We start from the raw sequence: 13,743 nt of genomic DNA, 5'->3' as shown, positions 1-13,743 counted from the left end.
GCCCAAAACCACAGCCCTCACCCTCAGCAGTTTGCCAGTGCAGGCAATCTGGTACGTTCTTTCCCACATGCTATCATTGCACTCACGACATGGTCGTAGAATCATAGAATGACTTATTATTGTAGCAACCTTCCAGTCTTATAGCGACCTTCCGGTTCCTGAAGGGGCTACAAGAAAGCTGGAGAAGGACTGTTAACAAAGGCTTGTGGTGATAGGACGAGGGAGAATGGGTATAAACTGGAGAGGGGCAGATTTAGACTAAACATTAGGAAGAATTTCTTCACACTGAGGGTGGTGAGGCACTGGCACAGGTTGCCCAGGGAAGCTGAGGATGCCCCATCCCTGGAGGTGTTCAAGGCCAGATTGGATAGGGCCTTGGGCAACCTAATCTAGTGGGTGTCCCTGCCCTCAGTGGGGGGGTTGGAACTGGATGATCTTCAAGGTCCTTTTCAACCCAAACTATTCTATGATACTATGAGTTGGAAGGGACCTATAAGGATCATCGAGCCTAACTCCTGTCCCTGCAAAGGGCAAGCCCAACATTCACAGCGTGTGTCTGAGGGCCTCGTCCATAGCATCAATTCACAGGGTTGGTCTCTAATGCAAATTGCAGAGGTTTGCAGAGGTTTGCAATCTGAGGACAGTTTGTGCCTTCAGCCTGGGCAGTGAAATCAGAAAGTTACAGAATAATAGAATAGTTGGCAGCTGCCACAACCATCACACTGCCATCAGCCAGTGCTGCCTCCTGTCACCAGTGTCATCAGCTGCAAGAAATGGATGGGGCCATTCCTGCTGGACTCTGTTATTGCTGAAGGCACCATGGTATGGAGTTGCAGGGCTCTGCTCTGCCTCTCTGATGTGTACATGACCAGAACACCGAGAAACCCAGACTCAGTGAAAAGACAATTGAGATCACTGGAAAAAGCTGTAGTCAGATGGGACAGGTCAAGGTCCTGCCAGATAGCCTCAAGTTATGCCAGGAGAGGTTTACAGTGGATATCAGGAAAAACTTCTTTACCAAAAGAGCGGTAAAGCATTGGAACAGGCCACTAAGGGACGTGGTGGAGTCTCTTTCGCTGGAGATATTAAAATGTGTAGATGTGGCACTTTGGGACATGGTTTAGTAGGCGTGGTGGTGTGTTGATGGTTGGACTTGATGATCTTAGAGCCCTTTTCAACCTTAACAATTCTAAGTTCTGGGACAGCCTGGCCCCACAGCCCTTGGTGAGGGGTTAACTGCTGCTGTACCCACTCCTGCTGTGGGATGACTTCTCCTTTGGTGATTGAAGTTTGGTTGAAAAGTGACCATGGGAAAGCTTGGGCCCAGTGTTCAGATTGAGATCATACATTGGAGGTGTTTTGACTGCAGAAATATGCTGTTTGTTCCTCCTTCATCAACTCTTTCTCTAGTTTTGGTTTTTTTTTTTTTTTTGTCTTATTGTGGCTGTATTTTCAGCATATTACGAAGCCAATTCCCAAAGGACAGACAGTTTTAAATCTCCTTTTTGTATGGAAAGAGCCTTATCGAGTTGGAGCGGGTGGCACAGAAATTGCACTCCCCATGGGACAGAACGTATCCCAGGCCGGGCACTTCCTTACAGGCCACACAATCTCCACCCGGACCAGGACTCAGTGGTGCTCCAGCACCGGGACATGGGGATGCCTCAGCACAAGGACTCAGAGATACTCCAGCACCAGGACATGGGAACACCCCAGCAACCAGGACACTGGGATGTCCCAACACCAGGACACAGGGACGCCCCAGTATTGGGACTTGGGGATGCCCCAGCACCAAGAGTCGGAGATGCCATAGTGCAGGACATGGGGATGCCCCAGCACTGGGGCATGGGGACACCCCAGCACCAGGACACAGTGGTCCTCCAGCACCAAGACACAGGGAGGCTCCAGCACTGTGACAAAGGGACACCCCAGAAGCAAGACTCAGGGACATCCTAACACCAGGACACAGGGATGCTCCAGCACCTGGACACAGGGATGCTTCTGCACCGGTACTCGGGGATGTTCCTTTGCTGAGACTCGGGAATGCTCCAGCACCATGACATGGGGACACCCCAGCACTGGGACATGGGGACGGTACAGCACCTGGAAATGGTGACGCCTCAGCACCAAGACTCGGGGACGCCGTAGCGCCAGGACATGTGGACACCCTAGCACCAGGACACGGTGATGCGCCAGCACCAGTGCTCAGGGACGCTCCAGCACTGGGACTCCGCACGCCCCAGCACCAGGACGCGGGGACCCCCGAGGGCAGCGCCCCCCCGAAGAGGACCCGCCCCATTATCCCCGCCCACTTCCTCCCCCCGTCCCGCCTCGGCCAATGAGCGACGTTGGCCCGTGTTGGGGGCGGGGCCTCCTCCGCGCGCGGCGCTTCCGGTTCCTCGGCGCTGCCGCCATGGCGCCGGCGCGGTGGGTGTTGCTGGCGCTGCTGCCCGCCCTGGTCCTGGCCCTCGGCCCTGCCGGGGAGCCGCGCCGGGCCCCGCCGCCGGAGGAGGCGCTGGAAGAAGCGGAGGAGCTGTGGTCGGAGCTGCGGTCGGAGCTGCGGGGCGCGGGGCTGCCCGGGGACCTGCCCGAGCTGGAGCCCGAGTGCCGGCAGCTGCTCGCCGCCTTCGCCGAGGACAGCGCTGCGCTGAGCGCCTGCCTGGCCCGCCGCGCCCGGCCCGTGCGGCTCTGCCAGGGCTGCCACCGCCTCTACAGCAGCCTCATCGCGCGGTACCGCGGCATCGCCCTCGCCGTCGGGGTGCGTCCGGGGATGGGGGCGGTGCCGCTCCCTCGCAGCTTTCACTCGTGCAAGTTCGGTACCGGAGCGCAGCTGGGCCCGGCGCAGGCGGGGGCGGGGCCTCGGAAGGGCGGCCAGGCGCTCGGCCGTTTCCCCGGGGCTCTCGGGAAGGGGGCCCTCGGCCCTTTCCCCGGGGCTCTCGGGAAGGGGGCCCTCGGCCCTTTCTCCGGAGCCCTTGAGAGGGGGGCCGGGCTGTTCGCCCTTCTCCGTGGCCCCCGTGTGCGGGCAGCGGGTGTCTGGCCCAGCCGGCAGCCCAGCCCTGTGCAGAGGGCGAGGGCAGGCGGCTGGTACTGTGACCCGTGACACCAACGTGGGGCACCCGTGGTTTGGGTAAGCAGATCTCTGTCCTGCGAAGGTCACTTCTCAGGCTGTAAGCCCCACTGACTGCATAAGGCAGTTTAACAGGGGCTAGGATCTGTTGGGAAGCCCTGCTGCCAGTGGTGGCTGCATTCTGCTGTTGGGCATTGTGGCATGGTCTGTGCAGCCAGCTTCTGACATGGTTAGGGGAAAGCAGCTCCACCTGCAGAAAAAGCTTTACTCTTCTGTTCTGGTGGAAAAACTTGAGTTGTTCTTGCTGATGTAGCAGTGGCTAAAGCAATGTTCTGCCTCACGGGTCATTGTATGGCACTAATGAGGAACACGGACAGAGCTTAGTTGCTTGGCACTTTTTTAAAAATCGAAGATCTCTGGAACTATGGTGAGAGATGGATGTCTTTCATGGAGAGACGTGTCACAATGTTTTTGGCTCTAAAGCTGGCAGAAGTGTGTGGCAGCAAACTAGAAGTTCTAAATGCTGGCTGTAGTCTGTGGAGCACCACCAGTGAGAAACCCTGACCGCAACTGGGTCTTGTCTTTATATCCTTCAGGCTCCTGATCATCCTTTTTTTTATTTCCTAGTGTGGGTCATGGCTAGTATTGTGTGTTAAAAATTGCTGTTTAACTTGTCCAACTTCCCCATTTGTAGAAGTCCCTGGGATGATGTGAGGATAACAGTAGTGGATCAGACCAAAGGACCTTTGTCCGTTCTCTGATGATGTCTAGAAGTGGGTGCTGTGGTCGGAGTACAAGCAGAGAGCAAGTTTATAGCATTGTGTCTCCTGGATTGTCCTTCCAGTCTTGGGATTTTCAATCTGTATTTAGAATCACCATTGACAAGAAAAATCTGCCCTTTAGACATAGGTGGACTTCTGGTGCCGCAGTGCCCTGCTACAAACCATTGCACAGTTCAGTTACCTGTTGGGTGAAGAAATACCACTTTCTGGTTTTGATACGTTGTCTGTCTCACGACCCCAGTGCCTGTATTGGAAGAGTGCATGAATGTTCATTTGGTAATTGTCCTCTTTAGGGCAAATATTTAGCCTAGTGGTCTCTTGGTTTAGTTTGCAAACCTGCAGTGTGTTTATTTGTTTCTTATGTGGAAGCTGTTTCATACCAGTGACCAGCTAATGTGAAAGTGAGAACTGAGTATGCAGTTCTCTTGGCCAGGTTTAGGTTGCTAAGCATATCCTAGTACTTACAATATGTATGAACTCATTGTAGCTGCTCTTCTTGAGTACTTGCAGCCCGTGAGGACTGGTCCACTATGTGGTCTGGAAGACATCTCTGTATTAAAGAGCATTTGGTGTTCCTTGTGTGCATGGGTTAACTAACCAAAAAAGAAGATGACCTCTTGCAACCTCAAACTGTGACCATAAGTAATCAGATATCTGATGGTTTGGTCTTTGCAATCCTACAATACTTAGAGTGCAATGTGAAAGAAGCAACCAAGTTAACTTTTGCACATCTCTGGAATATAAAATTCTCCTCCCTAAGCTAATAAAGGAACAAATTAGGCAAGTATTTAAGGAATATGTAGGTCTACTTGATTTCAGTTTTGGATTGAAAGTGCTTTTTTCCCCACTCACGAGTCCAGCTGGTGAGGAAGTTTCACAGATAAAGGCTTTCATGAAGCAACCAGAGAGTTTCCTGTATAAACATCTTTCTCGGGTATCTGGTTGTAATTTAGTAGATATGAAAGCGGGTTGCCAGATGTGGCAATATTCAGCTTCTGCATTTGAGTCTCCAAGGGAAAGTTCTTATTTAAATGATAAACCTGGTTTACCAAAGAGAGGTGGAAACTGGACCCCTCATAAAGCTCTGTAAGGAACATGATTCTCGTTAAAGAGATTATTTTCTTGTATGTCCCATGTCACTTATCAAAGAGGCTTTTGGCAGCTTTGTCGATCTTGAGAAGTGCTTAAGTCAGTTTAGCAGCCAGAAAACAGGAGCTAGAGCGCAGGAGTCAGCTGACTGGAGATCATGGTTTCACATCTATTATTTGAGGGAGGAAAATAAAAGATTTGAAGGAGAAAAACATTGCTATGAATTCTGAAAGGGATTCTGCGTGCTTATTCTGTAACTGCTTTTACCTTTTATAGTCACTCTGCATTTTTTTTTATTAGCTTGGTCTAGAAAGTAAGTTGTTGTAAGACTTGTGCCAGTGCCTGCTTTGAGGATGGAGTGGGTTGGGTGACTCGCCAAGATCTCATGTGCTTGATACTTAGGTCTGTGAGCCTGGCTTGGTCATGGGCTTTGGGGGAGTGGCTGTGGGCACTGCTTCGCAGAGGGCTGTGCTCTTGTTATTGCTGCACTGGGCGGATGCCACCGATACAGTACATTGGTTTTGAACATGGTTTTCTGTTTTGGGGTTTGTTTTGAGGCCACCCTGTTGGTTCAGCTCCTTCCAATATTCCTGCATTCTAACATCCTTCTCTCTGGCTTCTTGTGCCTTGAGCTGGCTTCTGGAGTAGCAACCCAGAAACTGATGAATATGAGCTACCTGCAGAGGAGGCCCCGTGTCTCTGCTTGCCTTTTATGTGTTTATTTATTTGTGTATTTTTGGCTTGTGTGCAGTTCCAGCATGTCTTCAAAGACCATGTGCAGTAAGCAGCGTTGCTCATAATATGATTTTGAAGGATAAACATTTTTTTATTGTTCCATCAGTTCTGCTCTCCCTGGTCTAGAAATGTCAATGTGATGAAATGTGATTGTTGAGCTAAAATGCATTTCAAAATTTTCCCTTTTTATTTTTAAGACTTGATTGTTTTTTTTGATGTTGTTTCCTCTGTTCTTCTAGAATTCTTCTGAGAGCCACAATTGTGCCAAAAGCATCTTGACCTCAGACAGGCTGCAGATAGTTGTGACACTTTCGGAGTTCTTTAATGAAACCTGGGACACAGCCAACTGTGCAAGTACGTGACTCATTCTGTAGGTTTCGTGCTGCTGTTGTGACTTAACTTTCCCCCTAGAATTTGCACAGATCAGAATTGCATATATTTGTTTAAAGAGAGACAGTATATAGCATAAAAATCCTAAACCAGAGCCGCTTCAATGAGGGGTACAGGGACTTTCTACTTCGTAAGAGATACTGCCAAAATCTAAGGGCAATAGTCTGTTGGAAAAATTAGTTGCTATATAATTTTTTCTTTTAGGCTATTCTTCAAAAAGGTAGTAATTTTAGTTTTCTTTGTTTTCTTTGATCTACAAACCCTGCTGGAGACTTTCCGTAGCTTCATTTCTTCTGTTTTTCTCAGTCTTTCCAATTTTAAAAAATCTTGCATAAGAAGTTGTTCCTTCTTTGTTAATAAAGTCAGTAGCTCTGGAATGCTTACACATTGAACAGTATGTGCCTTGACAGCCATGCTTCTTATTTCATTTGAGGGCGTCCAAGTCTCTCCCTGTACCTCCCTGTCCCCATGCTGATGGTGCTGAGCCACGCTTACAGCTAAACTATGCCATTCCCTATCGTGGGAAGTGAGTGTACTAAAAAATGGGTGGAACAGTGCCATGGAGTTGAGCATTAAAGATGCTGGGTTTGCTGCAGAAGTGCTTTTAGAGCCTAGACGAGTGTGTTCATTTGTGAGTTTGTTGTGTGTGAAGGCTGGAAAGACAGTACAGGAGCAGCTCTGTGGTCTGGGCTGTCCTGCTGTTCTTGGCCAGTGGGCTTGGTGCTGCTTGCCCAGTGTCCAGCTGGATGCTTGCCTGCCATGCTGATGGCGCTTCCTTCTTTCCAGAGACTTTTCTGTGATGTTGGCTTTTTCTTAGGGTGCTGTTGCTGAACATCTGAATTCTCAAGCCATTGTAGTTCTCAAGGATCTGCCTGGTTAGAGCACCTGAAGAGGGGTGTGATGGGTGGAAGCAGTAACACAATAGGTTTGAGTCCATGACTGAGAGAAAGGCCCCAGAATTCCCCTCAAAGCTGGTGAAATGGTCAGCTCTTTTCCTAAACAGTAATAACCTACACTCTGATTTCTACTGTTGTTCATAGTCTAGCCGTTTTCTGGATGCTCTCTGTTTCATCTCCGCTCCTGGTGCTTCTGCTTTCACATAATGGCTGTCACTGTTGCTGGGCAAAGCCAGATTTGCAGGGTAGAAAATAAAACTAATGTTTTATCTTGAAGTCCAGAGATAATTCAGACCCCCTCTTCAGAAAGCTCTTGATGATAGTCTTCATCTTTCACTTAATCAAGGCAAATTAATTCTGAAATGTGTTCTCGATGAAGAGTTAGGTCAGCAGGTCTTGAGACATCAATGGCAGGCAGATAAGGAAGCCGCAGTGCTGACTAGACCTGTCTTTTATAGTTGAGAGCTCTCTTTGCAGGAGTGGAGTGTCTGGGGCTTGTCGGCTGTGGAAATGTTAGAAATTAGAATATCCTGATGTTTTTCTTTCTCTTTGACAGATTGTTTAAAGAACAACAGTGAGGGATTATCAAATTCTACTGTAGAATTCCTGGATTTATTCAATAAGTCTCTGACATGTTTTGAACATAACCTTCAGGTATTTATGCTGTGTGTTTAAGTGAAGCATTAAATCCTCTAATTGTTAGCAAAATCTTATTTATGCTGAATAAACTGCACATACAGATTAGGCAGATAAACTGCTGGTGAGTTTGTGAATTTTAGGCAGATAAAGCAATGATCTGTAAAGTGCAGATGTTTGCAGATTGAGAGCCTAGAATTAATTCTAATTGATATTCACCTTGACTTCATTTTGTGTGTAATTGCAATGCTGCTTCGCATCAGAATTTCTGAATTCACCACAGTTGATAATTATATAGTAAGAAATGGCAGGTCTACAAGCTGTAAGTCTCTGTCTCTTTGTGGAATTGTTGTCTTCTAACTTAACAATTGAATCTTTAAATTACCTTTTGATAATATAGACTAGATCAGAAAGACCAGCTACCTGAAATCATTGCAGCAATTCTTTTGACTAGTAAAATTATGGGTAGTTAAAGTTTGTCCATATTGCAAAGGCAGTATAATTAGTGAAATAAATGTGGTAATTGCTCTCAAAGAAAATGCTCTGAATAGCCCAAGAAACTGTGTACATTCCATTTCAATCAGAAACCGGCCAAATTCGGGAGTTGTTAAATAGTAAAAATGGGAAATGATGGGTATTGGACAATCTCTAAGGAAACTCTGCTTTTTTTATCCTATTATTAATGATTTCTAGGACATTTGCCTTTATTGGCCTTGGTTAGGAGCAGCATGGACTGGCCTATTGATCACTTCAAGTGTCTGAACTAGAACTTAACACGGTGGTTAGTGGGTAGCTGGTACAACCATTATTGGGCTGAAATATCTTCAGAGATTTTAGTTTTGTTTTCAAGTGTGCCGTGAATTCAGGGATGGTGAAGGCCACAAATTAAAATGATTCCTTACTATGGCACAGTGTATCACTGTCAGTATGGCTCAGCAGCAGCAACCTAACTGTTTTTAGGTATGGGCAAACAAAACAAAACCCCACAATTTTTAAGGAACCTGGTATCTCTGGCTCCGGAATAACATTTAATTACTAGTAATCTTTTTGTTTTTTCTTCTTTCTGGGAACTGTTACTTTAAAGATATAAGTTTTTAATAAAAAAGCTGTTCAAAGAACAGTTTGAGATGCAGAACCTGCAGGAAATGGATCCTATTCCTAGTGAATTAGAATTGGTGCCTTTTCCTCCTACATTCTTATCTGAGTTGCCCATCTGGACCTCTACTCAATCTAGGATGCTAGCTATCTGCATTTTGGTTCAAACTTGACTCTATTTTTTAAGTTGATTCCCATAATGCCTTAAACCAGCATTCATGCAGAGTTTTATAACCCTAGGGACAAACCATCTATCTGTCACCAAATAACTACACTGAAGTATGTAAAAACTGCAACGAAACCTACAGAATGTTGAATGACCTGTATAACAACTTGCAAAGGATGAACAGGCAAGGTGGTGAATCTGGGCACTCCGCTCACTTGTGTATCGACGTGGAAGATGCAGTAAGTATTTGTTAATATTTGACAGGGGGGCTTTGTCATGGAGGTCTTTATTAATTTTAGCCATTTGTGCTTGTCTTGTTAGGGATTGCCTTTTCCCTTTTGGTATGGCAGCAGTGCCTTTGTCAGGCTGATGGTGCATGAGGAAGAAGTCAGCCCAATGGGGCTGTCTTGCCAGGCCCTGTCCTTAGTAGATGCAGCAGGAGTGTGACTGAAGCTCCTGATCACCCTAGTGCGTTCTAGTTTAAGTAGCTGCACTTCAATTTCTTCTTACTGCAAAGGGCATGGATTTAAAAAATAAAAAAAAAGTCATCTTAATCTTCTGGCTTTTAATGTGAAGCTTTTCTGCTATTGTTCTGGCCAGTGTAATAATTGATTCCGTATTACAGCAGCTGTTTTTAGGGGGTCCTCAGCATTGGTGGCATATGTTTGGAAAAAGCTTCATTATATTGTGTGATTTTAAGTGGCTGGGTAAAAGGAGAGATGTCAAAAGTATGGGATTAGCCCTGCTTCCACAGGCTGTCAGTGAGTTCTCTGGGAAACTGGCATGTGGCAATGTCTACAGTCTATCTGAGTGTGGTCTGTTTTTGAAGCTTGTAAACGTTTTGATGTGAAATCTTGTCTCAGTTTAAATTGTCCGTTTCTACATTTCCAGGGATTTGTTTGCTTTTGGGGAAAGATCTTTTAAAGTGTTGTTTTCTTCAGTCATATTTCAACACTGGAATGTCATGAGGCCTGAGTGTTTGCTGTGCTTCCCAGCAAAAATTCATGTGCTTGCTTTCATGGCTTTCTTATGTTTTCCTTTTAGATGAACATCACTCGGAAGCTTTGGAGCAGAACTTTCAACTGTTCTGTTCCCTGCAGTGATACAGTCCCGGTGGTTGCTGTTTCATCCTTTATTCTCTTCCTACCTATTGTTTTTTATCTTAGTAGCTTTCTTCACTCAAAGCAGAAGAAACGGATACTCATTTTGCGTAAGTGATGGTGCTGGCATTTCACTGTTAGAGTTGGGTGGTGCCAGGGACTTGCGTGGCTCGTGTGGGAGAGGGGACCCAGCCAGCTCTGCCTGCAGCTGTGCTGACGGCGCTAATAGCGACTATTAGTCTGCTGCTGTCCCCTGAAGAAGCTTCAGCCATATCTTTTCATTAAAGTTTCTGGACGTGAACGGAAAGCTGTTTGCAAGTCTGTGTCAGATAAATAGAGGGAGTGGAGAGACTAGTTTTGTGGAATTCTTTGTGTTTAATTTTCATATAATTTTTCCCTTCCTAGCCAAACGCATCCAGTCAAATGCCAGTCTTGTGAACATCCAAGAAAAATACAGCTGAGCTGCAAAACAAAACCTGAGAACTGCTGCTGTTATACAGTGGGTACAATTGTGTTGGAATGGGGCCGGCACAAAAGAGGAGTTAATTATGGTTTAGTGTAATGATACAGAGCAACACAAGTTAAACAAAATGCTGTCTGACTTCTAAGCGAGGATTTTAACAAACATGACAAGGCAGGGCTGTGTGACTCTGTATGGACTCTGATTTTGAAAAATCTGTGGGTTTTTTTCAGTCTTGGGATGAAGCTGGTATTTTTCTAAGCTTTTGTATTTCTCATTGATAGAATAGTTACACTTTCCTTGCATATTTGTTTTCTTTAATTTATCTTATTTGTTACACATAAACCTGAAATTCTGAATCTTTGAGGTGATTTTTATAGACAGACAAAACTTAAAATAATATTTGATGTTCCTGCTTGAAAACATTAATTCCATGTAACATATAGTTTTGCCAGACTTGGGATGAACAGGAAGCCTTTAAAAAGAAAAATTCCCATCTTTCTGATACCTCCGGGGAGGGGTGTTGGGGGTTGGAAAATGTGAAATGTGGAGGAAGTGATAATATATAATGGCCAAAGCCAGCAACAAAAGCAACAGAACTGCCAGTGTTAGATGTGAATAATAATTATTGGCGACTACAGTATTCAGCTATGTCCGAGGCAAGCGGCACATTTAGTCATTTGCACACTCCAACCACTGAAATAATTGCATTTCAAATGTTAAGTTTTCAAAGGCTTATTTTAGATGTCTGCTCGGGTAACTGAATGCTTCACTGTCTATTTATTGTGTTATTTCCTTTCCTTTCTAATTTTCAAGGGGTGGGGATGATTTTTATTGTTTTTTTTCCTTTTGTAAAGGAGAACGGAGTTAAAGTCAAGGCACTGGAGATGCTGAATTTCCTGATCTAGAGCTTGCTATGGCTTAATACAGAAGTGTTTACAAGAACTTTGTAGGGAAAAACTTACCTTTTCTAGATAAATGTACATTTTAGTGGTAAATGAACCAGAGTGTTCTCTAACATAAAAACTGCCCTGGAGGACAATGAAGATACTGTGTTGGGAATTGATGGATATCAAAAAACAGTTTCAAAAAATTAGACCTGTGAAATAGATAAATGTAAACAAATTCAAGCTTGCAGTGTTCCAAAGCTGACGGAGAAATTAGTGCAATAACTGCAGGGCTGTGGGCACAACTCAATAGCTGCAGCAGTACCGATGTTTCACTTTGATTGCAATAGCTTTGATTTGGGAGAGTGGTGGGGCTGAAGCGATTGATAGCTGTACTTCAGGCTAATGAATGCTGGAGTCTTTACTCCCATTTTTAAATGTGTTTGCTAACCTTGAGATAAAAATAAATTACAATTACAGCTAAAAAATTAATTTTCTCTTGTAATCTGCCTGACATCCGTCAAAAAACCCTATGAAATAGTCTTATGTATTTGACTTGCTTTGGAGCCCAGAACATTAAATAATTCCTTTGCAGTAAGGCTCAAATAAATATATAAAAATATAACAACACAGTCATAAAGCTCTCTTTCAAGTCATTGGTTTCCTTGTTTTTCTTAGTGTTTTTTGAGTTAGGGCATACTGTCAGTTTTAAAGTCAAGCTGACAGTGTGTTTAATCTTAAGTAAAACACAGTGTTAGCGGTTGGTCCCACCCACATGATTGCTTTTTTGCATTTTATCAGTAAGAAGTATTTATCTCGCTCTGTTAAAGGTTGAATTGCAGAGTCAACAGTCAGTTTGTTCTACGTGATTTACAACAATAACATAAAACTGTGTTTCTCTTGCTTATTACATAAAGCTAACTTCTTGCGGCTGGGAGAGACATGCTGCCTTTAAAAAGAAAAGATTATTTTTTATATCTCTTATTCTTAAACTTCAGCTTTCAACTGTGTGCTCTAATAGCATTACCTTGATTTGGGACATCATATGATTGAGAACTGTTGAAAGCAATCTTTCATTCGTGCAGATAAAGCCAGTTTGTATGCGCAGCATTTCAGAATGACAGCCTTTATACTGCAGTGGCTTTTTGAGCACATTCATGTTAAGTAGGTCTGAAAGTCATTACTTTTGGATATGGTGGTTAAGCACTTTAAAAAAAAAATCAAAAAAAAAAATCAGCTTTTCTTATTTTCCTGGCTGCTAAGTGAAGTGGAAATACTCATGTGACTTTAGGTTTTTATTTTAAAGCAGCAGCAAAGTTTACACATGAGATTTTAAATAGTGCATCTACTATTTTCTCCTTTTTCTTTTCCCTCAAATTTGTACTGCTAACTTTCTTTACACAGTGTTACATTTTTGTTAAAATAGTTCATGTATTAATGGATCAAATTCTCTTTATACTCTGTTTCCTAGAGAAATGTGGAAGCACACAGACTATGTTGAAGGAGAACTAGAATTCTTTTTGCTGCTAGTCTTTCCTCTTGGTTTGTTTTTGTCTGTTTGGTATTATATGTACTAACTAGAATGAACTTTGAAATGCTGGTTGTTTATATCTTTTTGTGCAAATAAAGATTTCTTATTGTGGGGTAGCACTCTGATTCATATTTATACTTACTGGGAAACCTCTAAACACAAAGTTGGCTCTAATAAAGATTGTCAATAAACAGCGAACAGTGTGGTTACTTAATTGCTTCATTTATAGTAGTTTTACACTCCTGCCGTTCTGGATTTGTGTTCAGAAGCACCTTATTATTCCTCATTATGCCATTTGGAGGAAAAGAGCATCAGAAAAATTGTTTTTGAAGCAGTGCTGTGCTGAATTACAGACCGAGTGAACTGCAACTGCTGAGAAAGGGTGGGGTTTCAGTTCAGTCACAGCCAAGTGTATGGAAAGGCTCCTATTTGTTGCAATGGATCTTGGATGGGGGTGTGTGGAGAGTTAGGCTGTCTTTGTGGACAGGCAGGGTGTTGGGTTGCTGTTTAAAAGTGGCAGGACAGTGCCTCGCCATGGAGAGAGCCGGGTGTCTCACGGGGTGGCAGGAGCCTTGTGTGCTACCAGTGGGGTGATGAGTGTCTGACTTGAAAGGCAGTTCCAGGAAGGCTGGGAAAGTTGTAATACCAGCACGTGTGGTGTGGCTTCAGCTGCAGGACTAGGAACGGCTCTGGGTGCTTGTATGATTGGGAGAGGAACTTGAAAAGGGGGTAAGTATGGGAGAAGGACAAGTGGGAAGAGCCAGGGATGAATCCAATGAATGGAGCAGAGACTCAACTAGTTGAGGGTGATTCCACCAGTAACTGAGGATGGAAATGGGGATCTATAAGTGCACTCGGAACAAATTGTTTTGGAGGGGGAGACTGCTAAAGTTAAAGGCTCTGAGAAAA

At 44.5% G+C, this 13,743-nt stretch overlaps 1 protein-coding gene across 1 annotated transcript; it reads left to right on the top strand.

The window, feature by feature from the left end:
- Window positions 1-2,386: 2,386 nt before the first annotated feature.
- Window positions 2,387-13,032, top strand: OSTM1 (osteoclastogenesis associated transmembrane protein 1). Its single transcript, XM_009564898.2, has 6 exons — window positions 2,387-2,758; window positions 5,913-6,027; window positions 7,516-7,613; window positions 8,931-9,095; window positions 9,901-10,066; window positions 10,362-13,032. The coding sequence occupies exons 1-6, from the start codon at window positions 2,414-2,416 to the stop codon at window positions 10,415-10,417; spliced, it is 945 nt and encodes a 314-aa protein (XP_009563193.2). The 5' UTR covers window positions 2,387-2,413; the 3' UTR covers window positions 10,418-13,032.
- The last annotated feature ends 711 nt before the right edge of the window (window positions 13,033-13,743 follow it).

Source organism: Cuculus canorus, chromosome 3, assembly GCF_017976375.1.
Source record: "Cuculus canorus isolate bCucCan1 chromosome 3, bCucCan1.pri, whole genome shotgun sequence".
In the NCBI taxonomy this organism is placed as follows: domain Eukaryota; kingdom Metazoa; phylum Chordata; class Aves; order Cuculiformes; family Cuculidae; genus Cuculus; species Cuculus canorus.
Note: the sequence above shows the minus strand (reverse complement) of the source record. Positions and strands in the feature narration are given on the sequence as shown.